We start from the raw sequence: 25,253 nt of genomic DNA, 5'->3' as shown, positions 1-25,253 counted from the left end.
GTTCTTAAGTGAATAAAAAGCACATCAGCACAGGCTCTAAGCTTGATTGGGTCTAGGTTAGCATCTGTTGAAAAGGAGGTATAAAGGAAGATGTAACGAGCCCCTTGCTCGCTTGGTTCCACTCTCCCGACACTCCTCTGCAGCTATTGAATCAGATTGCAACGTCTGATGGTTCGGTCATCCGATGCTCCGGGATTAGAACTACAGCTCTGTGCCGTTCTAGTCCAGTTGTGATAGCTCAGAACAAACACCAGGCAGGCTGTATGTAAGTTCAAACAGGAATCTCTTTTATTGCAAAATACAGGCTTTTATACAATCAAAGTGGAGGTGCAGACCTCCTGCTCATATTACTCTAACAATACAGCTGTATCTAATTAACATGAGCTAATTAATCCCTTTAGCCAGCCTAGATGACTCAGACATGACCGTTAGGCCAGACTGGCCGTCTTGTAGTTCAGAAAATCCAATCAACATTATCACAATCAACATAGACTCTTCTTCACACAATAGCAGAGTTAATTAACACAAATAACAATGGGGATCTAATGACTCTTAGATCCCATAGTAGACTTATTTACAATACACATTTTAGCAGACAATAGACAGACAGGTGTTGGAATTTACATCAGCATCTCCTAACAGTATCTGTCCCAGCATTATGAATCAGCCACTATTCCAATATGGCAAATCCAGGGTCCCCAGAGTCTGTGTGTCCTGGGGGACCAGGACCCGAATCCACAGTAATACCACCTCAAGGGTGCCCAGGCATACAGCTCACAAAGAGCACCGTTCCCCCCAAATGCAAGGGCCCCCGATCGATCGGCAAGAGGCTAGCATATAGTCCCCTCCAAAAGTCTCTCCCAGCTAGGTCTGTCACATTTCTCCCCTTTTGGCAGGAGACTAACACAGGAGGAGACCCCAGACGGGTTGACTCCGAAGTTAGTCAGTAGTTCCAGTCCTCTAATGCCTGTACCCACACAGTACCCCAAACAAATTGTTCCAAACAAAGCATTACTCACCCAGCCAACCTCTGCCTCTCTCAGAGAACATATCTGCCGCTGGGGAGAGGCCTGGACTGGCCCTTCTCCCTGGAGTCCTTTATGCCGCTGGAGAGAAGACAGGGTGTCTGGGCTCACTCCGTCATGCTGTTGGGGATCTGGGCCGACTGCCCAGCATCCCTGGGGTATACAGGTGGAGACTGAAGTCCCATCCACCTTCACAGGACATCCATGCTCTGTTAGTTGAGGGCAAAGTCCAGCAGTACTCGGCCCTGTTGCCAGCCCTTCTGCTGGAAACCCCACACCATCTGCCCTGGTTAACTGTTGGGGAGGGATGACGAACACCACCTCTCCCTTCTCCCCCTGTATCCTGATCTGCTGCTGGGAAGTGACCACCTCCTTCTCACCCTGAGCCTCCGGAACCGCCGCAGGTGTAGGGCAGAGATCTTGGACCCTCTGTCCGGTTGCCAGCGCTTCAGCTGGGGAAGTTCCTTGTAACTTCACAGATACTAATGTTGGTGCTGGGCAGAGCATAGTGAAGTTTGGCCCTAATAACAGCTCCTCTTCTGCTGGAGGCTCACCAGGTTGTTCTTCCTCAGCAGAAAAGTCTATCAAATCCCCTGTCTCTGCAACTGGTGTCTGGGGATAAAGGTTCACCATCTCCTCTCCGTGGAACCCAGAAGATGCTATCAATGCTGGGCAGAGGTTAGCAGAGCTCTGCCCTGTTGTCAGCACTTCAGGTTTGGGGACGGCAATCTTCAGATTTTCCACTGCCGATTCTTTGGCATTCTGCTGGACAGGCACATTCCTCCATCCAAGATAATCCAATGCAGAAACAGGTTCATCAAGGTCAGTCAGCACTTGCTGCATCCGCCATAAGACCTCCGCCTCCATAGCTGCGGGTGCAGGTTGGCAAAACACACCGTTACTCTGCCACATTGTCAACTCTTCAGCCAGGATTTCAGAGTTGTCAACTGGTATTTCATGATAGTCCCAGGCAAAGGGAGCACCACCCTGCTGCTGAGCAGAGTCTAACAGCTGTTTGTAGGCGATCTCCAACTCCCATTCCTGAACGTCCAGAAACTCCAAATCTTCCAGTGCACTTCTGAGACATTCAGTCTCCGCTCTCTGTGCTCCATTATTTCCTCCAAACGCCACTCCCGATCACTTCCAAAGTCGGGGTCCCTGGACAGCCTCCAGTATAAAAATCCCAGGCCATCGTAGTCAAAGCCTTCCGTGGGGCTGTCATCCGCTGTCCATGGGCACACTTGGGCTACATACCACTGGAGTGCTCTGTAGCTCTCGTCCAACCGCATTTCTGCCCGGATCAGCCTGCTTAACTCGGCTGTCCACTCCTGGTTCGGCTGTTCCCCCAAAAACAGCATTCGCACTTCATACTGCGACCAGTACCTCACATGGATGGAGGGGAGAACTTTTCTCTGGTGTTGCTGCTCACGGGCTAGCGCTTCCTTCCAGAGTTCACAGCGGATAGAATCAAACCATCCTAGCAGGACCTGCTCTGATACTGGTCCTCTGTGCTGCATCTCCTTCTCTCCCTACCTCCTTCTGAATTCCTCATCCATGGTGGCTGGTATCTCTCCTCTCCTGGTATCCTGCTACCTTGGATCCAGGTGATGGTTTGGATGTGTTCACGGCAAGGAAGCACGATCCCACCATTCCCTCCACGGCTCTCAAGTAAGTCTTTCAGCGTGGCTCTCCTGCAGGCTGGTTTGGAGTGTCCCAGTAACTGGAGAGCAAATCCCACAGCTGCCAACCAATGTAACAAGCCCCTTGCTCGCTCGGTTCCACTCTCCCGACACTCCTCTGCAGCTATTGAATCAGATTGCAACGTCTGATGGTTCGGTCATCCAATGCTCCGGGATTAGAACTACAGCTCTGTGCCGTTCTAACCCAGTTGTGATAGCTCAGAACAAACACCAGGCAGGCTGTATGTAAGTTCAAACAGGAATCTCTTTTATTGCAAAATACAGGCTTTTATACACTCAAAGTGGAGGTGCAGACCTCCTGCTCATATTACTCTAACAATACAGCTGTAACCTAATTAACATGAGCTAATTAACTAATCCCTTTAGACAGCCTGGATGACTCAGACATGACCGTTAGGCCAGACTGGCCGTCTTGTAGTTCAGAAAATCCAATCAACATTATCACAATCAACATAGACTCTTCTTCACACAATAGCAGAGTTAATTAACACAAATAACAATGGGGATCTAATGACTCTTAGATCCCATAGTAGACTTCTTTACAATACACATTTTAGCAGACAATAGACAGACAGGTGTTGGAATTTACATCAGCATCTCCTAACAGTATCTGTCCCAGCGTTATGAATCAGCCACTATTCCAATATGGCAAATCCAGGGTCCCCAGAGTCTGTGTGCCCTGGGGGACCAGGACCCGAATCAACAGTAATACCACCTCAAGGGTCCCCAGGCATACAGTTCACAAAGGGCACCGTTCCCCCAAATGCAAGGGCCCCCGATCGATCGGCAAGAGGCTAGCATATAGTCCCCTCCAAAAGTCTCTCCCGGCTAGGTCTGTCACGGAAGATATCTGAACGGAACAGTTAATTTTTGGCAGATTACACAAAATGGACCTAGAGTACTAAATATGATGAAAAAGGTGGAGCTTGTCATGGTTTTTAAAGCTTGTTGCTTTATTTGATCTAGGCAGTAATTGGATGTTAATCTGAAATGGGTTCATCATGGCTGTGATATTAAATGCCAACTATTAGTTTGGCGTGCTTATTTATACATGTTAATTTTGGCTTGTGCTATTTTCCTCACACCACAGTAAAATGTTAAAATGTCTTTTTTGAATAGAAAGATAATTCTTCAAAAAATAACTTTCCAAAAAGGCAGCAATGTCTCTGTGGAGACGGGACTTGCAGTAAACTCAAATTGCTTTGTGGCACAGTGCTACCTCTCTATTTTATCTTGTAAAAAGCACTATAACAAATATGAAAATATTGAATGCTGTGTTCTTTTGTTACATCTCAGTAAGGGACTCTAGCTTGACAAAGGATACGCAGGCAGTAGAGTTTCCAGTTTTAGTGGTATGAATTGCATGATCCTTAAGTGTTGACAATGGTATGTCTGAGGTATTTTGCTTTTATACAAGAGATACAGAATACATCAATTGCATTGTGTAATAAAGGGACAACCAAGCTGCTTAAGAAGCTTGAAATAACGTCACCTTTAAATAAAGTATGCAACCCATTTTTTCTTTCTATAGCTTATCATACTAGTCATTAAGGTGGACAAAATCACTCAATCTCATTGCAAATGTACAAGATCTGACACTTTCTTACATTTTATTAAATAAAAAAAATTAAAGTTATTTACATATTGGTGAAATTAAAAAAAAAATCACTTGGTTTTCTATAGTGTGTTGTTTCCTCAGGGTTTCTGCAGGTAGTCTGAGAAAAAAAAACTCATGGCAAATGTAGGTTTTCATTTACGGTTAACCCATTTACATTTCATTTAGCCAAAAAATACTAAATCGGCAATAACTTTCTGTGCGCTATTAGACCATTAGGACTCGTTCACATACTGTGGTGACAGACAATTTTCCACACTGGATCGACGCTGGAGCACATAGGTTTTCTGCCGTGCCTTGCAAAAGTATTCACCCCCCTTGGCTTTTTACCTATTTGGTTACATTACAGCCTTTGGTTCAGTGTGTTTTTCGCTTTTAATATGTTTTTATTTTCAACATGCAAATATAACAAAAACCTACATGTAAATTTAACATGACACTGGGGGGAGGGCCCCCAGTGTAACAATATATTACGCAAACAGTCTGGAAACTTGTATATTAACTGTTTCTACACTGAGTGTAGATCCGGTGAGCTGTCCTTCTGGCAGACCGGGCAGTGCTGCTGTAGGATCTAACCTGAGGCCAGGCCCCCGGAGAAGCGGAATTCCTCCCGTCTCCAGCACCCCTGACGGATCTTACTTTGCCAGAGGAGTAGTTTTCCCACCCTTGCCCCGCCATGGTGACCCCAGGCCAACCTAATTTGAAGGCTGGACTATCTGGGTTTACCTGATGTCCAGAGAAGGGGGGGGGGGGGGGAGGACAAGGGGGAGGGGGAAATGCTTGCCTATTTTGGGATTGTGGGAGGGTGTGTGCCCGCATAGTTGGCCCAAGGCTCCCATATCTTTTGGAATTTCTTGGAACTGTCGGTCAAGATACTGGTTAGCTTTTCTTGGATCATAATCCACGATATCTTCCTTTTTATTGCCATCATGGATGGTTTTGGCTGTTTCCAGGCTTTTGCAATTGTGAGTTTAGCTCCTAGGAGGATAAAGTGGGTTAGTGTTTGAGTAGCCTTAGGGAGTTGAGGGACATGTGCATTGGGGATGGCCACCTCTGGGTATCTGGGGACCTGGCATTAGATCATATTGAAGACTTGTCTCTAAAATGTGTGAATCTTGGGGCACCAAATGTGTGCCATTGAGCCTAGTAACTGGCAACCTCCGAAACAGAGTGGGTCTGCTGAGGGGTAAATGGCCGCCAGCCTGGTAGGGGTAAGGTACCATCTGGTCATTATCTTAATGCTTGCCTCCATCAGGGAGACATTCTGGATTCTTTTGAAGGATTTGGAGAATGCTGCATGCTAGGTTTCCAGTCCCCAGCTGCTTTGAAAATCAGTTTCCCAGGCTGTCATGTAAGTAGCTTTTCCGGTTGGGTGAGTGAGGGCCGAGTATATCACCAAAATGCCATCCCTCTGCTCCATGGCTTGCCCACACCATATCTCAAAAGCTGTGAATTTGGGAGGAGAAGGGGTTTGTCTGTCCATGCTTTGTGTAGAAAAAAGGAAATTTGTCGAAATCTGAACCTTTCTGAATCCGGGAGCTCTAAATTATTGACACAGTAGCTGAGGTTGATGGGGCCACTAGAGGTGAAGTAGTGTCCTATACGGTATTATCCTTTGTCCAACCACCACTTGAATGCTGTAATGTCCAAGCCAGGTGGAAAATCAGGGTTGTGGTACAGGTGGGTGAGAGGGTGCCCCATGGATACCAGTGCTGGGTTGTTTCTAAGGCTGTCCCTTGGGGCGCAAGAGTGGGACAAGGTGGGGAAGAGTAAGGGGGGGCGGGTCTTCTGAGGGCACCATAGTAGGTAATCTAACGTGAAGAAGGGGGTGGCTTTCCTTTTGATTGCCACCCAGTCAGGCTTTTCATATCTGGTGTATATTGTGGAGAGTTGAGCCAGTCTTGCCACTATATAATATTTGTGTAAGTTGGGGAGGCCTAGACCACCCCTGCTTCTATGGAGAAATAGGGTGCTTTGGGGATGCAGTACCCCGAGTTTCCCCAGGTGTATTTAAGTATTCTACTCTGGAGAGACCTCAGGTGATCTTTCCTAATTGGGATGGGGAGGGACCGAAAGATATAGAGGATTCTCAGGAGTAAGGTCATTTTAATTGAGTTGATCCTACCTAGCCATGTGAGTTCATGTTTGGACCAAAGTTTAAGGTCTGCTTCTAGTCTCTCATATAAAGGGGGATAGTTGTGAGTGTAAAGAGTTTCTGTTTTGGCCGTCAGGGAGATACCTAAATAACGTATGGAAGTGTCATTCTGGTCAAATGAACGACTTCAAGGATACTGTTGGGGGGGGGGTCCGCGCAGGGACACGTTAAGGGCTTTGTGACTTAGATAAGTTGACTCGCAGTCCTGAGATTTTGGAAAAGTCGTCTAGGACTTGGCAAAGATTGGGTAGGGAAGTGAGGGGGGAAGTGAGAAATAAAAGGATGTTGCCCGCAAACAATCCGCATTTATGGGCTCCACAGGTCTCCCCTTTAATGTTAGGGTTTTGTCAGACAGCGATTGCTAGGGTTTCTATTGCTATTGCAAATATGAGTGGGGATAGTTGACACCCTTGTCTCGTGCCTCTTCTGATGTCTATTGGTTTGGAGTAGTGCCCCTGCAGACGGATGAGTGCTTTCAGTCGTGAGTAGAGTGCTTGTAAAAGTCCCATAAAGCGTTTCCCAAATCCCCAGCGTTCCATGATGGAGAAAATGTAGGGCCAGGGCACTGTGTCAAAGGCCTTCTGAAGGTCTAGTGATGGGAGAAACCCCTGTTGTTTTGTCCCCCCTGCCTAGTTAGTTTGTAGGAGCGAGGTTACGTCTATTGCCGTCGGATTTGGTTTGGGCCTTGTCTACTGGGTATGAATCCCACTTGGTCCTTATGTATGTATTGACTGATGAAGGAGGCTAATCTGTTTGCCAGGATTTTGGTTAGTATTTTTAAATCCTCATTTATGAGGGAAATTGTGCGATAATTGCTAACGTCTTCATGATTTTTGTCTGCTTTGGGTATGACCGTGATATATGCCATGTTGAGATGGGTATCTAGGGGGGGTATCCTTGGGTTCTGGAGTTGAAAAATTTAGTCAAGTGAGGTGTTGGGGTATCCGCAAATGTCTTGTAGTAGGGGATGGACAGACCGTCCGGTCCCGGGGCTGACCCCTTTTTGAGGTCCTTGATGACCCCCAATGCCGCCTCCTCCTGTAATGGAAGATTCCATCCTGTCTTTGTGTGTGGCGTTTGTCTGCGACTCTGTGTTTGAGTATTATAGCCACCTCTGTTAAATAAGAAAACAATATCAGCCACTACAGGTGATATTTTAAAGGTTTCTTTGGTTTCTGATGCTCGCTATGTTCCCAGTGACTGTTATTTCCTAATGTGGTAAGAGAACGGACAGTATCATTCGTTACTCCGGACTTTGTAAGAGATGCTTGCCATATCTTTCTGGGGTTATCTCTTTCAGCCTGTCATTCCTTGTCTCTTTTTTTTTTTTTTTTTTTCCAGTTACGTGATCAGTCAACTCCTGTCGGACCAACCTCGTGATACCATAGTTGAACATATTCAGAAAAAGCTCATGGAGATTGGAGAGAATGTGGTTAATGGTGATGTACCTGTCAGCCAGTATGAAATTAATAAGGTAAAGTTTTGAGGGAGGTTCCCTGTACTCACTTTCCCATCTTTTTCCAGATTTGATGTCATTCTGTAATGTTTTTTAATGTGTGCCCCTGCTTTGAGAGATTTTACGTCATTTTTTACACTTGCTATATATAGAATAATAATTCCGCCTCACTTTGTCAAGACTTTATCCATATGTTCTGCTCTGGAGTTTGTGTAATTTTAATTCAGGACTTTTTAAACTTTTTTTTTTTTTTTTGTCATGCTGGCCACAAACACAAATGTCTCACAGAGAAGGAGTGGCAATAAGAATTCTGCATGCAAAGTTGTCAGCACTCCTTTGCTGCTGGTGACCTTGCACCTTAGCGTCTGGTTAGCACTGTGTTTTCCATGGCATTCCTTTTGGCCGCCCGTTATTACAATTTGCAAAGTGGGGTGCAAGGAGTGCAGCTTCTGTTTGGCGTTTTATGCAGTAAGACTTCTACCTGTCCTCAAGGACCCTGCATGACGAACTTCCAGCCTGTTTTTCTTTTTCAGCGTGTTGATCATGCAGCACATGCATGGGGAATGTTTCTTATGACTTAACTTACAGCAATAAGCGATCAACAGCAAAGAGATTTTCAAATAATTTTGAAAATCTTGGTTATGAATGCTTTTGAACCATCAGAAGTGCTGCTTTCCACACACTGACTCTTGAGGAGTGGAATTAATTTCTCTAACTCGTTCGTAAGTCTTTTTCTGATGGTTTCTTTTTTTTTTTTTTTTTTTTTTTTTTTTATCAATGGTTTTTATTGGAATTTCAAGAAAATGCAGAATAAGAAACAAGTATTTGAGTTAAAATAGATCTGTTGCTCAAGAGTTCCAATGCAGATAACAGTCTCATGTTTTCTTGATGTCTCCATTATTGGTAGAATTGTCAGTGAAGTCAGGCTGACCCAGTTGGTAGCATAGATAGAGAAGGAATTTGATTCTATACTTGAACTAAAAGTTATTTTTAGAAGTTCTAAATTCAGAAGAATTTCAACATTTTAGGTTTTGTGGCCCTTCTTAGAGAGTAAGTCAGCTGCACGATTCTTAGATGTTTTTCTGCTTTCACTGATTAACTAGAAGGCTCTGTTTGTGCAGAGTTGTGCTGCAACAGGGTTATTTAGTTGTTTTCTGTTAATAGTTTACAATTTGATCTTTCAGGCATTAACAAAAGATCCACAGGACTACCCTGACAAAAAAAGCTTGCCACATGTACATGTTGCTTTATGGGTAAATTCTCAAGGTGGAAGAAAAGTTAAGGCTGGTGATACCATCTCATATGTGATATGTCAGGTAATTTATTTGTGTTTGCCTTTTCTTTTTGTTGGTAGCCAAAGTAATTTAACAATTCTACACACTTTTTTTCTTAGCTAATCAGATGTCTTGTGCACAGCAGTGCCATTTTAGTCTGGATATGTACAGTATCTCACAAAAATGACTACACCCCTCACATCTTTGTAAATATGTTTTGTTATATCTTTTCAAGTGACAACACTGAAGAAATAAGTTTGATACGATGTAGTGAGTGTACAGCTTGTATAACAGTGTAAATTTGCTGTCCCCTCAAAATAACTCGACACACAGCCATTAATGTCTAAACCGCTGGCAACAAAAGTGAGTACACCCCTAAGTGAAAATTGTCCAAATTGTGCCCAATTAGCCATCCCCCCCCCCCCCGGTGTCATGTGACTCGTTATTGTTACTCAGGTCTCAGGTGTGAATGGGGAGCAGGTGTGTTAAATATGGTGTTTTATTGCTCTCATACTCATACTGGTCACTGGAGGTTCAACATGGCACCTTGTGGCAAAGAACTTCGAGGATCTGAAACAAGGAATTGTTGCTCTACATAAAGATGGCCTAGGCTATAGGAAGATTGCCAAGACCCTGAAACTGAGCTGCAGCATGGTGGCCAAGACCATACAGTGGTTAACAGGACAGGTTCCACTCAGAACAGACCTTGCCATGGTTGACCAAAGGAGTTGAGTGCATGTGCTCAGTGTCCTATCCAGAGGTTATCTTTGGGAAATAGACATATGAGTGCTGCCAGCATTGCTTCAGAGGTTGAAGGGGTGGGGGGTCAGCCGATCAGTGCTCAAGACCGTACGCCGCACACTGCATCGAATTGGTATGCATGGCTGTCGTCCCAGAAGGAAGCCTCTTCTAAAGATGATGCACAAGAAAGACTGCAAACAGCTTACTAAAAAGCAGACTAAGGACATGGATTACTGGAACCATGTCCTGTGGTCTGGTGAGGCCAAGGTAAACTTATTTGGTTCAGATGGTATCAAGCGTGTGGCGGCAACCAGGTGAGGAGTACGATGACAAGTGTCTTGCCAACAGTCAAGCATAGTGGTGGGAGTGTCATGGTCTGGGGTAGCATGAGTGCTGCCAGCACTGGGAAGCTACAGTTCATTGAGGGAACCATGAATGCCAATATGTACTGTGACCTACTGAAGCAGAGCATGATCCCCCTCCCTTCGGAGACTTGGCCGCAGGGCAGTATTCCAACATAACCACCCCAAACACACCGCCAAGACTATCACCGTCTTGCTAAAGAAGCTGAGAGTAAAGGTGTTGGATTGGCCAAGCATGTCTCCAGACCTAAACCCTATTGAGCATCTGTGGGGCATCCTCAAATGGAAGGTGGAGTAGCTCAAGGTTACTAACATCCACCAGCTCTGTGATTTCGTTATGGAGGAGTGGAAGAGGACTCCAGTGGCAAGCTGTGAAGCTCTGATGAACTCCATGTCCAAGAGGGTTAAGGCAGTGCTAGAAAATAATGGTGGCCACACAAAATATTGACACTTTGGGCCCAATTTGGACATTTTCACTTAAGGGTGTGCTCACTTTTGTTGCCAGTGGATTAGACATTGATGGCTGTGGGTTGAGTTATTTTGAGGGGACAGCAAATTTTACACTTTTATACAAGCTGTACACTCACTACTTTACATTGTAGCAAAGTGTCATTTCTTAAGTGTTGTCACATGAAAAGATATAATAAAATATTTACAAAAATGTGAGGGGTGTACTCGCTTTCATGAGATGCTGTATGTATAAATCAACCGTTTGAAAATTCATCTCAGTGTGTATTTTTTTTTACCAAATTAAGAATGTATTCTATAAAATCCTCATTCATGACTTCCTTTTTGTCTTGTTTTCCTGTTGATTCTAGAGGTATGACATTTAAACTATCTCATAAACTCAGAGGCAGATGTTTAAGAGTCTGCTATGCTCCAACTACTGTAAATACTAGACAAAGAAGGGTGTACTTAGCTTGACAGTTCTCAGTACGTTTCAATATTTTTGGGCATAGTGCTGATGTGAATTCTTAATGCAAAGTTCTGGTTGTGTTGGAAATTCTGTTCAGTGGCAGCGTGAGCAACAGCAGCACAGTCCCGACCTCAACTAAAACATTGACACAAAGGTGCTTTGTGCACTGAGTGTCTGTGTAAAATAAATGTAGCTTAGTGCTGAACTCCAGACAGGTGTAAGAAATTACAGCTGGATTACAGTTTTTAATCCAGTTGTTTGTTTATCAAAAACATTAAATGCATTTTGCATAGAGCAGATTTAAATCTCTGAATCTTTCTCATTATTCGAACTCTTAAAATGTCCCTTACAGTAACATTCACACTGGGAGGCAGAGAGGGCAGCATCCCAACTCTTAAGATAATTTCACTTGCACATTATTCACTGTACATGCTTAAAAGCTTGAGTGATGACCTCATCAGTTTGCTGCCAGTTTCCAGTTACAGGCTTGGGGGCAAGTTGGTTTAGAAGATGCATTGCTTAAAGGCGAAGTTCACCTTTTTACATCGACTGACCCAGAGAAGTAGCCCCAACAGTTTAAAATGCACTGTCATTTGTAAAAAAAAAAAAAAAAAAACCCAAAAATTAACCGCAAATGCCATATCCTATCTCAGAAACGCTGAGCTCAGCCATTGCTGGGATAGGGGGAAGTAAGATAATACACTCTGCAAATGTGGCTTTTTCATCAGGAAGCATGTTTGCTACAGCATTGCTGGGGGTGAGTGCCTAATGTGTGCCCTGTCCTGGAAATGAGTCAGTAGAAATATAAACATTGAGGTATGTCGGCCAGGCTTCGTGAATGACAGGTATGGCATTTATATTAAACAATATTTTTACAAGCAAAATAATCTACTTTAAACTACTGAAGTCCCTTGGCTGCATGGTCCAGTTTATGTAAAATGTAAACTTTAAACCAGTGGTGTACGAACCATGGAGGCCATCACTGCTAATTCTGCCTTTGGGGCGCATGCGCAATGCACTGAGAGACGGACGCTTCCTGTGAGAGCTACGGCGGATGAAGAGACTGAAAGGACTCCCACAGGGCCATTTTAAAACTATATTTCTAGCCCAAAACACCGCACACCTCTGTGGGACTACTAGGTGCGTGTCGCACCTAGTAAGCCACAAACCTCGTAAGCCACAACGGTCTCTAACAACGTATGTCCTGCGAGCTAAAGAGCAAGCCAGCATGACCAAAGATGGTGCCCAGGCCCAGCGAGGCTCCGAGTTTCCAGCTTCACCTCCTACAGCCTCAGTTCAGCAGCGGGAGAACTGTGAGTACCCCCCACAGCTGACAAAGGCTGCTCTGGAAGACAGCTTGTTAGCCATTTATGAGAAGTTAGCAGAGAAGTTCCAGACAAAGCTGCATAAGACTACCAGCACACTGACACAGAAAATCGCAGCTTTGGGCACCCGCACTGACCTGCTAGAAACCAAGCATGATGAATTGGTCCTTGCACATGCTGATTTCCGTAAAGATTTTGAATCTCTGGCCGAAAATTACACGTTTATGCAATCCCAAGTAGAAGATTTAGATTGCAGAAATAATCTTCGGCTGAGAGGTATCCCTGAGACTATCAGAGATCTTGTGTCAGAAACAGTCAAGCTATTCCATATCCTACTCAATCACATTGAGTTGGATGGTGTCAGGATACAAATCTTTCCCAATATCTCCCAGGCTGCCCTTGATCGCAGACGTAAAATGAAGGAAGTCACCTCAGTACTCCAGCCCATATACGCTATGTAAGAAACCAAGAAATGAGGCTTGGAAGGCAAACAGCAATCCAGGCGAGGGGCGATGACATCACACACATGTGACGCGTTTCCTGAGTCAGCAAGCTGTGAATGGCATGACGACTGCACTCCTTTGTCAAGCCCCTCGCCTGGATTGCTGTTTGCCTTCCAAGCCTCATTCTGGTATTCCTCCATCATTGCCGGCCGGTGGACACCGTACATCTGAAAGACCAGTCTGATTACACATCCATGGCAGGGATGATCGACCTTGCGGACTCCTCCAGTTACATTTGGGACTCTCATATGCCTTTTTAACTCAACACAAATGTGAGTGCAATCTCTGTTGCTGCTCTTTTTATTAAAATTGTTTTTAAGTCTGCACCCAGAGGTGCCTCCTTTCTTTGTTTCTTACGGTGATTTTTGGGAATATGGTTCCCATTCCCATTGGAAGGCCGTCGTGAATGTGGGTTTTATACCTCATCGAGTTTATGCACACCATCATGGACTATTATTATCTTTTCTTATCCCTTGTTCCAGTTCATCATTTATGTGGATTATTGCTTTTAACCTTTGCGCCAAACACTTGTTATATGCATATACGCTATGGCTGGGGATTCCCCTTTAGACTCACTGTACCTCTCAGCGGCACTACATATACAGTGTATAATGTGGCAGAAAGCAAGGATGCTGCTTTCCGCTATCCCTCTACTCCACGACCTAACCCAATCTGGGCTACACCTTCCCCCTGCTGGGATCAAAGATGATGACTCCAAACATTTAGGGACCTACCTGCCTAATAAATTATTTCCGTGGTTTGCCACATGGACATCTCATTTTTAAAACTCCAACATGTTTATTCACCTATACGAAGGTTGCTCTGCCAAGTATATGTTCAGGAGGACTATATTCAAGTCGCACAGGATCCTTCGGAGGACTCACAATGCTGTCGGTTGACAAATACCGTTGGTCTATTGGAACTTTTCCTGTTTCACGACCCCTGGGGCTTACCGCTTATTTGCCCGACACGTATTTTGGCTCGGATGACATTTCAGCATTAAAATAATGTCTCACTAGGATTCTCACATTCAGGCACAATGTCACCCCGCCTCGACAGTCATCCCCCCCCCCTTCTTGCTTTTGGACCTGGTCCGGGGTGATGTTCATTGCAGTGTGTTCTGGTAGACTGCCCTGTTCCCCATCATGGACTACCTTGGCTCCTATTGTGAGTATTGGACATTTTAGTCCGAAAAATGTTCTAATTTGGTCAGTTAAGGTTTTTCCCCCTGACCCCCTAGCTCGGTGGTGGTTTTTGATCGAAGTTTTGTTTATTTTGTTTCAATTTTCTAATGTTTTTTTGGTTATGGAAGACTTGGCACTATAGTTCTACTACACTTTATGCAATTCAAGAGAGCCTCTAAGGTTATCTGGTATTTGCAATTATTGCATAGATATAGCTATGAGAGCTTGGCTGCTTCATGAGGATGCTCTGGCGCATGTGTTAAACATCATTGCATCCACTATCACCTATCTCCCTGTTCTAATAGTTCCTAATGGTACTTAAAATAATAACCTATAATGTACAGGGCTTTAACCTTCCCCAAAAGCGCAAAAAGGCATTTCGCAACTATAAAAGTCTGAGACTAATTTTTCTATCTCCAATTACCCTCAATATTTTGATAAAGCCTTCAAACTATTTTATTGTATGACTCATACGGCCAAGTCCCGTGGGGTAGCCATCTTCATATGTAACTCATTGATGTTTGACATTCTCCATGTGTATAAAGATCCTGCCAGCCGATTTATTATTCTCCAGGGCACCATACAGGGCCGTGCCACTACCATAGCCTCTGTGTATGCCCCTAATTAGGCCCAAGCTTCATTTTTTTTAGGCTTTTTTTTTTTGGTACCTTGAATCGATTTCTCCCTGCATCTGATAGTGGGGGGGGGGGGGGGGCGCGATTTCAATCTTACGGCACATCCAACCTTGGCTAGAAGCAGAGTTACCCCATCCTCCAAAGCTTTTCCTAAATCGGTAGTTCCCTAAACTCATTGCAACTCATAGATGCCTGGTGGGCGCATAATGTGGGCTCCAGGTTGTACACCTTTTAATCTAACCCACATGATAGCTACGCCCGCTTGGACTATATGTTCTGTGTTATGCATGGCCATTTCATTAATTTAGCGTCAAACAAGCATAGAGCCAAATTGGCGGATCTACGCTCTCTTTACAAAGACACTTGATCGCCTGTATAACCGATATAATCAATATTGCACCACTGAACTCCTTGAACAGATTAATTCTAAAAAAAAGTGCGCTAGACCTAAAATTATCTGAAGACATTGAAAAAGCTTTACGTTGGTCTAAGGCAAACCACCTACTTTTTAGTAACTGCTTCTACTACGTTCGCTAGAAAGCTCAACCACACTATAAATTGCGAAACTCCACTGGTATCCTGGTTTCTCACCAAAATGACATTTTGTGTTGCATACTACCAAACGTTATTCTCAGAACTGATATGACCCCTAACCCAACCTGTATGGACTGTTTCACGGAATTGGCCCTACCCGCTTTGACTAGCAATTAAAAAAAACCTAAATGCCCCATGCACTGCAACAGAAATTGCAGGTCCCTCAAATCGTCCACAGGCCCAGACGGCTACACTATCTCATACTATAAAAATTCTCATCTACACTGACCCCAAAACTGGCCACCCTTTACAACCATGTCTTGAAAGGCAATAATTTTCCATCAGAAATGCTTTTGGCTAATCTGTCCCTCATTCCAAAACCCCACAAAGATCACACCCTCCATCCAAAACTTCCGTCCTATACCGGTTATTAATAATAATTTGAACATTTTTGGAAGGTTGCTGACAGATTGGTCTCCCCAGATCAAACCGGTTTTATACCGGGTAGACAAATAACTGTTAATATACTTAGTAACCAACATTATCCAAGATGACAATTTACACTACAATCAGGTTCTTCTCATCAGCCTACATATTCGCAAGGCATTCAACAGGGTTAGCTGGTTGTACTGAGATTACTTACTACCTAAATTTGATATAGCAGGAGCTTTCCTCCAGGGGTTTCATGCGCTATATCAAGCCCCCCAAACCCACGTTAAATTACCTGGCAATAATTCCCAATTTTTCCCACTCCTAAGAGGTACGAGGCAGGGATGTTCTTTATCCCCTCTCCTTTTTGTGCTGGCGATAGAACCCCCTGTTTAGAGCCATATTTAATAACGTCAATATCAAAGGTTATTTTAAGGGACCTGAGGAATTCAAACGTAGTCTTTACATGGATGATGTCCTCCTGTTCGTAACTAACCCTTTAATTGCGCTATCGTACTTAACGTCCCCGTTGGAGTCTTTCCAGACCGTATCTGTTCTGGGAATAAACCTGGCTAAATGTACAGCTATGCCTATCAACATACCAAATGATCTGGCAACCACTTTACAGCAACATTTTTGCTTTTACGTGGTGCTCCCAAACCTTTCGTTACTTAAGCATACAACTCACCCCAATATTCCAGGATCTCTTCCACCTTAATTATCACCCAATAGTCACTCACATTAGATCTCTTTTAAAAACTTGGGTTACTTATCACATTTCATTTCCAGGCAGAGTTACAGCCATAAAGATGGCGATCTTACCCAAAATACTTTTCACTTTTAGGACCCTGCCCATTTGTTTCTAAATCTTATCTCTCCAGAGAGACATCAACAAATTTATTTGGCACTCTTAAAAAAAACATTTATTAAGTCCCTGTTGTAAAGGACCCCAATCTCTGGGAGGTCTAGGCCTCCCGGATTTATGGCGTTAATATTTGGCAGCCAGACTTACTCAAACCGCTCTGTGGCATGCTCCTATGTCGGACATCCCATGGCTAGCATTCAAAATGCACACAGTATATCCGTACCATCTTTCTGGCCTATTATGGTCCAGATCCATACGACCAAGTAATATAGCTCCTCTCAATAGTAAAAATTATATAAAAATCTCTATCTTTGGTCTCTATACAACAGTAGATTTAAATTGGCCTCCCCACTCACACCTCTATATTCTTTTATAGATGACCCCAACTTTCCCCCAGACTTCCAGCACAGAGATGGCATCCTTAGTTGGAGCTCCAGTGGCTTAACTACATTTAGATCTCTTAAATCTGGTACACACTTTAAAACCTTCTCCCAACTCCAAGCAGAGCATGATTTGCCCTCCTCTGAGAGACAAGAGACAGATTGGACATTTCTATCATAGCAGAGGTACATTAACGTCCCTCTTGCATAGCACTCAATTTGAATATATATGTAAATATACGTCAAGAGACAAGGGTATAATCTTACGTATCTATAGTTTCCTTAACAAGGCTTTTCTTGCACAGAAAACTAAACCAATGTCCAACTGGGTAGAGGAGGCTGATCTTCCCTTAGTGGGAAGAGATGCTGGAGAATATGTACAAAAACGCAAAGTCATTATCTACCCGTGAGACCACAATCAAACTTCACACCAGATGGTACTTGACATCTGCCAAACTCCACATCATTGATCCTGCAGTTTCTCCCCAATGCTTTCGTGGCTGCCCAGACGTAGGCTCTTTTATCCATATTTTTTGGAGTTGTAAACCCCTCAAGCCTATTTGGCAACAAGCAGCCAGGAGGGCATATTCTATAGCAGGCCACCTTATCTCATTGATAGTGCAGATGTCCTTTTTGTCATTTCCATTCCAGATGTTCCCGTTCCTTGTCAGATTAATTCAAACTCTTTGCAGCCATTCATTGGATGACGGCCCTAAATTGGCGTTCCTCCTCCATATCCTGGTCACAAGTGTTAGCCAAAATGGAGATGATCAAATTGTCAGAACGAATTCACCATCCCCTGTGTGATACGATGCATCTCTTTGACAGGGAATGGGAGCACTAGGACACCCCTTTTTGGTAAACCATTTAAAGCGGAGTTCCACTTAAAAAAAAAAAAATTAAGTCAGCAGCTACAAATACTGCAGCTGCTGACTTTAATAGTCGGACACTTACCTGTCCATTGTCACTGTGGGCGCCCGGCTGTGCCTTCACAGCCGGGCACGTACTGCGCACGCGCGAGCCGTGCTGTGACTGGCCAGGCAATCTGGGACCTGTCCTGTGACGTGTACCAGATGATTGCTGAGAGGGAGGGGGGGAGAGGTGAACTTGCTTCCGGCGCCGCTGGAACCCTTTAAATAGGGGGTTTAGAGGGTTTCTGCTCCACCCCTACCACACCCCCCCCCACGCACACACACACACAAAAAATGACATGCCAAATGTGGCATGTCAGGGGGTCACTTTCCCTTAAAGCGGAAGTTCCAATTTTGGGTGGAAAGTATTAAATGTTGATGTAGTGGATTTGCACTAGTTTCGCTGCCTGAACTCTTAAACTCATGTTTGCTCTTTTTTCTATTCCCTACGTTATTGTTTTTTCCATTATGATTCACATCAACTTTTACAAGGTGAATAGATTCTCTATTCCTAATTCTATTTTATATGGCATAATTGTATGTTCTATCATTTCATGTACTTTATGCATTCATATCATAACTCGTATCTTGCTCTTCCAATAAAAACGTTTGTAATTTAGCAAAAAAAAAAAAAATACTCTGAGGCACTGACCTAAAGTACGTATATTAATAAGGAGTTTTGACTTTACTCTGGCTTTTCTGATCAGCATGCTTTATGGGTCAGGGACTCTGAGTATTGACACCAATGGGACAGTTGTGCAACTAGCATATTCAAATAAAGGTCAGCCCTAGCAGCCCTGGTATTTGTCTACAGGTTTTCTTTAATGGCAGTGTAGAAGTAAAGTTACAGACCTTGTTATGCTGCTTTATACAGGTGCCTGCAACACCATGCCATTGCAAATACTGTATTTGTTTATGTATTTTAACTATTTATAATTAGCTAAAATTTGGCTTATCCCTTTTGCTGCCACCGTCATAACTATTACAGCCTGGCAAATGCAGGTGTGGCTAGATGGTTAGTTTAGATACAGCACCTCATCCCAAGAAATAGTTGAATAGTAGATAGAGGGACAGGGGATTATAACGGTGCTAGAGCACAATATATGAGAAAAATGCAAAAAAGATATAGAATTACAAATATTTTATTACACAATATTCAATACATAGAAAAAACAATAAAATAGCAGCAAAAAGCATATATGGTACGTGTGACCCTAATGCAATAAGGTGGGCCAGATGGAGACGGCCTTCGAAGTAAGTGCTCAGTTTCCTACATGTTTCGCCAAAGCATTGGCTTCCTCAGGGAACAAGAGCTTATTGCAGCATAAAAGGATCTATGCGTAGAGATACAAAAAACATCATGTAAATAAACAAAGACATTGGGATATCAATTAATGTGGACATTGCTAGATGTTTAAATGTTGTGGCTGGGCAATCTCACACAAGAGGGCAACCCTAAAATGATCCCAGGACCCTGAACATACCTGAACAGCAGACACCCTGGGGAGGCGCGGCAGGGGGCCCCCGGGCGGGGGGAGGACAGGCTGGACCGTATATTATGCTTGCAGGGGGCACATAGAAAACCTGGCGATTGAATATATTGAAGGTTAAGGAGTAGTGGTAGTTATATGAGATTAGGAGTAGTCTAAAACATTTAATTTTAGAGAAAAAAGAATAATTAAATATGCATAGGTTAAATAGGGCATAAAAGCCTCAAAAGAACTCTCACTTTTTTTAAAAAAACAAGTTGATTGATAGAGGGAAATGCCTGGAGATGAATTAGAAGGCAGTCGAGAACGACTAGTAGGAGTATTAGGTGGTAATCTGTATAAGAAAAAGTGAACCAGTTACCTTTGTAGAAATTGTTCGGCAACAGTCATGTGGATAGGGAGAATGACAGCTGCTTACCCAATGAACTATTGGCAAGACGTGTGACTGTCTTAGAACAATATTCGCATAACTTGCATAAAAGTAGGAATTTAGGCAATGATAAAAAGTGGAAAAGTCCTAGGAGAAAGTGGATAAGGGCTGAATTAAAAATCAAGAAAGAGTTTTTTGTTTAAGGGTAAGGGAGATGGCAAGAAACTTCTTACCTAATAAGCTGTTTGTAAAGCATGTGAATGTCACGGATCAGCATTCACAAGGTTTGTATAGGGGTAGGAGATTGAACAGTAGCAAAGAGTTGGTGGGTCCTAAGAAGGGATGGGGGAAAGATAGGGGAAAAGTTAAACATGAGAGGGCAGTGTGTTTGAGAATGGCTGAGAGGGTAGATCGTCGATAATAATTACCTTGTTGGTGTAAGGAGAGTAGATACAGGCGTTTCCTATGTCCAGCTGACGGCGTAGGACAGGCTGGCTACTTATATCCCCCCCACACCTGATCAAATAGTGATCAGGTGTGCGGACGCAATAGGGAGGCATCTGCGCATGCGCACGGGACAGCATTCCGGAGCCTACAAGGTCCGGCATGCACCGCGCGCATGCTCAGACTATGCGGCCCCCATGTGGCCAATGGGAGAGCGAAGGCGCCGCGAAGCCGAAGGTCCAGCGGCGTCATCACATCCCATCCGCTGATGGAGGAGCAGAGGGCGGGCAGTGCGAGCGATGCGCAGGCACCTGGGGCAGACAGAGATTGTACTGCCCCGGGCATCCGTACAAGCAACGACAGCGCTAGCCCCGCCCATCCCAGCAGAGGGCTGAGTCCACTCCCCCCCGAGGGATGAAAGGAGAACAGACAGTGCGCAGAGTCCGGGGATGGGACCCCCCGGTGTTGAGATATAGGATGCGGGCGGAGGCGCAAGGTGAGGGGATGTATCCCCAAACAGTCCACCATTCCCAAGGGTCTTTGGGGGCGGAAAGGACATCCCTGCGCATCAACCCGCATTGCCCAGCCACATAGACCATAATATACATAGAGAACCACAGGGTCCTGGTTAGATACAAATTGAGAAGCGAGTCAAACAAAAATTGTTCTGAAGATCTGGATGTGATATGACCATCTGGACAAACACAACAAAATAAAGAAGTAACTATTGGACAGTATCATCAATTAAGTATACAAAAATGATCATTAACAAAGACATTACAATAAATCGCAGTTGTTCTATAGTGAAGTGTCTAGGGCTATACAAAAAGAACACAACATTCCATGGCAGAAAGGTAAGGGGGGAGAGGGAAAGGGAAAAAAAGCACATAGAAAGAAGAAAAGAAGAATAGAGGAAAATAAAAATAGAAATAGAAAAAGATACTATGCTTGACGTGAGTGGAAAGGGAACGTATGTCAATAGGATGCATAGATAAAATGTAAGATTTAATGGGCTAATGGGTATCATGACTCACAGGAAGGGTTTAAAACTTGTGTTCATTGAGCCCAGGGAATTGTGTAGCCTGTAAGGTATGGATCCATTTAGTTTCCAACTGTAATAGTCTGTTATCTATACTCCCACCTCTAGCATGCATAGGGACATGCTCGAGTGCGGAGAATTGAATGACGTAGGGATCGAAGTTATGTTGGGTGGCAATGTGCCGGTTGATGGCTGTGGTGGTGGTGTTCTTGTAAAGAGGTTTGATGTGGTCTCGGATGCGAACCTGGAAGGGACGCTTGGTTTTTCTGATGTAATACGATCCACATCGGCATTGGGCCAAGTATACGACTCCCACGGTAGCGCAAGTGACTCTGATACCGTGAGTTAATCCATTGGGCAAAATCAGTTCCCTAGAATTGGTTACAAAGGCACAAACATCACATTTACCGCACTGGTATGTACCAGTCCCAGTGGGTGCATATGAAGTGTCGATTGAATGATGGCATTTGATTAGTTGGTCTCGAAGTGAGGGGGATCGACGATAGGTGATGTCGGGATGGGCTTTGACATACTTTGAGATTGTAGGGTCCGCCGTTAGTAAGGGCCAAAACTGATTAAGAATGTGTCTAATTTGAGTGTGTTGTTTAGAGTATTGGATAATTAGTCGTACAGGTTGTTTGGTGTCTGAAGACGTGTCAGAGAAGGCTAAGTCCTTTCTATTGAGTTTTTTGGCCTTATTGAAGGCTTTTTTCAAAAGAGAATGGCTATAACCTCTATCTAGAAGTCTACTGTAGAGTTCTTGTGCTGCTTGGAGGAATTCTACCTCGAGGGTGCCGTTTCTTTTGAGTCTGAGATATTGACTGAAAGGAATGCTTTTGAGGAGAGGCTTGGGGTGGGCACTGCAGGCTAATCTGAAGGTCCAGGAAATGGATCTGCGACTGGCTGCGTTCCATGGTAAATTTGAGATTGAAGGAGTTCTGACTTAAGTGCTCGACGAAGAGCATTAATTCATCCTTGGTACCTGACCAAAACAGTAGTATATCATCTATATACCTGAACCAAGATGTTACCTTGGATAGAAGGGGAAAAGAATTGGCCATATCAAACAATTCTCTCTCCCACCCCCCCCAGGTACAGGTTGGCGTAGGCAGGGGCACATTTAGTCCCCATAGCCACGCCCTGTACCTGGAGGAGCCGAACATGAAATAGTTGCGTGTCAGTATAAATTTGAGTAATTGAAGAACGAAATCTCCGTAAGCGTCGTATTTGGAGCCTCTCTCTCGAAGTAGTTTCTTAATTACCAAAGTGCCTCTCTCATGTGGGATAATGTTATATAGACTCTCGACGTCTAGGGCTACCAGACAGGTGTTTTGTGGTAGGGATTTGCCATCTAGGATACGGAGAAGGTGGATAGTGTCTTTTATATAAGAAGGCAGGGCGGTGACATGAGGTGCCAAATATTTATCGACTAAAGCGCTTGCATGTTCAGTGAGACATTGCCGTCCAGAAACGATAGGGCGGCCTGGTGGATGGATTAGAGACTTATGCAGTTTGGGTAGGGAATAAAAAGTGGGGGTTTTTGGTTCTCTAACGTTGAGAAAGTTCCATGTATTAGAGTCAATCGTGCCCTTTTGGTATGCTGAAAAAATCAGCTGGTGATATTCTGAAGTATAGTGGTCAATGAGTGACTTAGATATAGGTCTATACCAGTCACGGTTGTTTAAAATGTCAAGACACATTTGTTCATAGAAGGGCACATCCATCACCACCACATTGCCACCCTTGTCGGCTGGCTTAATGACTAGTTCGGGATGATTCTGAAGAGATTTTATAGCTTTGGTCAGAGCGGGGGATAGGTTAGATGGAGAGGAAGAGGTGGAATTAAACCCTTCAATAGCTTTGGTGACCTGTTGCACAAAAGCCCAAATGTTGGGGTTTGTGGATAGGTTAGGAAAATTACGGGATTTAGGCTTGAAAGAGGTTGGGGGGGGGGGGGAAGAGACACCAAGGGCAACGATACCCGAATCGGAAATGTCCGAGAGATCGTCACCGTCAGTCTCACCCTCCTCCCATAATGACATCAGCTCCTCTAAGGCTTGTAACTCAGGGTGGGAACCTCTTGAGAGGAAATAGTTGGTTCGGGAGGGATTGCACGAGAAGAAGATTTGTCGTAAATAACTTTAAATAGCAATTTTCGTGCGAAAAGATGAATGTCTTTGATAAGGGAAAATTTATCAAAGTCGTAGGACGGGCAAAAAGTGAGACCGAGTTGTAGTACCCGGATTTGGTCAGGGCTTATTGGGATGGATGATAAGTTAATTACATCAGAGGTGGGTGATCTTCGTTGGTCGCTGATGTTGGAATTTGTAAGTTGGGGGTTGGACTCTGCAGAGAGTCCTGGCTCTGTACTAAAAAAAGGGTGCAATTTTTGGATCTAGGGACTGTGCGTTAGCCGGGAACATAGAAGTAATAGTGGGTTCACTTACCCTCCTGGTGTGCATCTGGGAGTGAGATGGTGCCGATGTGGTGGAAATTGTTGCCTTGGTAATAGATGATTTCGGTATGGACGACATCTTGGATTGTGCTTTAGTGAAAGGAGTGGAGACGTGAGTGGCCTTAGAGTGGGCCGTGGATGGGTGAGAAAGTGGAGTGGGTCCGAGAGTGCGAAGGAGTGATTCCGAGGACGTGGCCGATAGGTCACCTTTTCTTTTCTTGGCAAGTTGTTCCTCAGTAAGATCGTGATACACGGTGGAGGTGCTAGGAGAAAAGGAAGCAGATGAAGTATTAGGTTCATGGTTGTTGGAGGTAGGTGCATTGGAGGAAGAAGGCTTACTTCTAGGTTTGGTTTCTTTGGTGTTATCCCATTTATACGCATACCCATTTTCTTGGGCTGCTAGATCTCTTAAAAATGTTCCTTCCTTATCGTTAATTGTTGTCAGTGTGTATTCCTCCAGATGTGCGCGCAGGGCCTTGTCCCGCTTGCTGTATCTAGAGGAAGACACACCAGATGCATGATCTAAATACCAACGATTGATGGCAACATCAAGTTGTTCCAGCTCTGTATCATGTTCTTTGCACAAGATGGAGAGCATGTTAAGAGAGCATGATTGGAGGTTGTCCTCCCAGGATGCCTTCAGTGAATCATTTATTTTTTTAATATTGGGGAATAACTGAATTCTCAACGCCCACGGAACTATCCTGTGTTCAGCATATTTTTCAAAATAAGTTTTGTGCCAGTAAATTCTGACCTTTTTTTCCCAAAAGGCGTTGTAGTCTCATAAATGCCCTGTCCAGTTCAGCGTCAGTTATAGTGGAGGCATTTTGAGATGCCTGGATACGGGTCATAAGACCTTCCCAGGCCTCTCCACAGAAGTCCGCCATGGTAGCAGTTGTTGGGGCCTTTGATAGTACTATACGTACAGTGAAAAAGAACATGGGGATAACTGCAAGCAAAATAATCTGATATACAGTTAGAACAGTATATTACATATGTTGGTTAATAGCACTGAGATGGTAAAAAAATATAATTTTGTAAATCTAGAACAGTAGCGGGAAATGATTATATAAATAGAGAAAAACCAATCTTAGCCAGGAAATAATAAGCATTGAAGCTCAAAATAGTTGAAAAAATGCAGGTGTGGCTAGATGGTTAGTTTAGATACAGCACCTCATCCCAAAAAATAGTTGAATAGTAGATAGATAGAGGGACAGGGGATTATAACGGTGCTAGAGCACAATATATGAGAAAAATGCAAAAAAGATATAGAATTACAAATATTTTATTACACAATATTCAATACATAGAAAAAACAATAAAATAGTTAGCAGCAAAAAGCATATATGGTACGTGTGACCCTAATGCAATAAGGTGGGCCAGATGGAGACGGCCTTCGAAGTAAGTGCTCAGTTTCCTACATGTTTCTCCAAAGCATTGGCTTC

At 43.9% G+C, this 25,253-nt stretch overlaps 1 protein-coding gene across 2 annotated transcripts in view; it reads left to right on the top strand.

Moving 5' to 3' along the window:
- POLA1 (DNA polymerase alpha 1, catalytic subunit) overlaps positions 1-25,253 on the top strand; it is a 717,861-nt gene that overhangs the window by 314,472 nt on the left and 378,136 nt on the right. For both annotated transcript variants that reach the window (XM_073616430.1, XM_073616431.1), the window contains exons 30-31: positions 7,837-7,969; positions 9,136-9,267. In XM_073616430.1, the coding sequence (XP_073472531.1) occupies positions 7,837-7,969; positions 9,136-9,267 (265 nt within the window). The remainder of the gene's footprint in view (positions 1-7,836; positions 7,970-9,135; positions 9,268-25,253) is intronic.

Source organism: Aquarana catesbeiana, linkage group LG02, assembly GCF_042186555.1.
Source record: "Aquarana catesbeiana isolate 2022-GZ linkage group LG02, ASM4218655v1, whole genome shotgun sequence".
NCBI lineage: Eukaryota > Metazoa > Chordata > Amphibia > Anura > Ranidae > Aquarana > Aquarana catesbeiana.
Note: the sequence above shows the minus strand (reverse complement) of the source record. Positions and strands in the feature narration are given on the sequence as shown.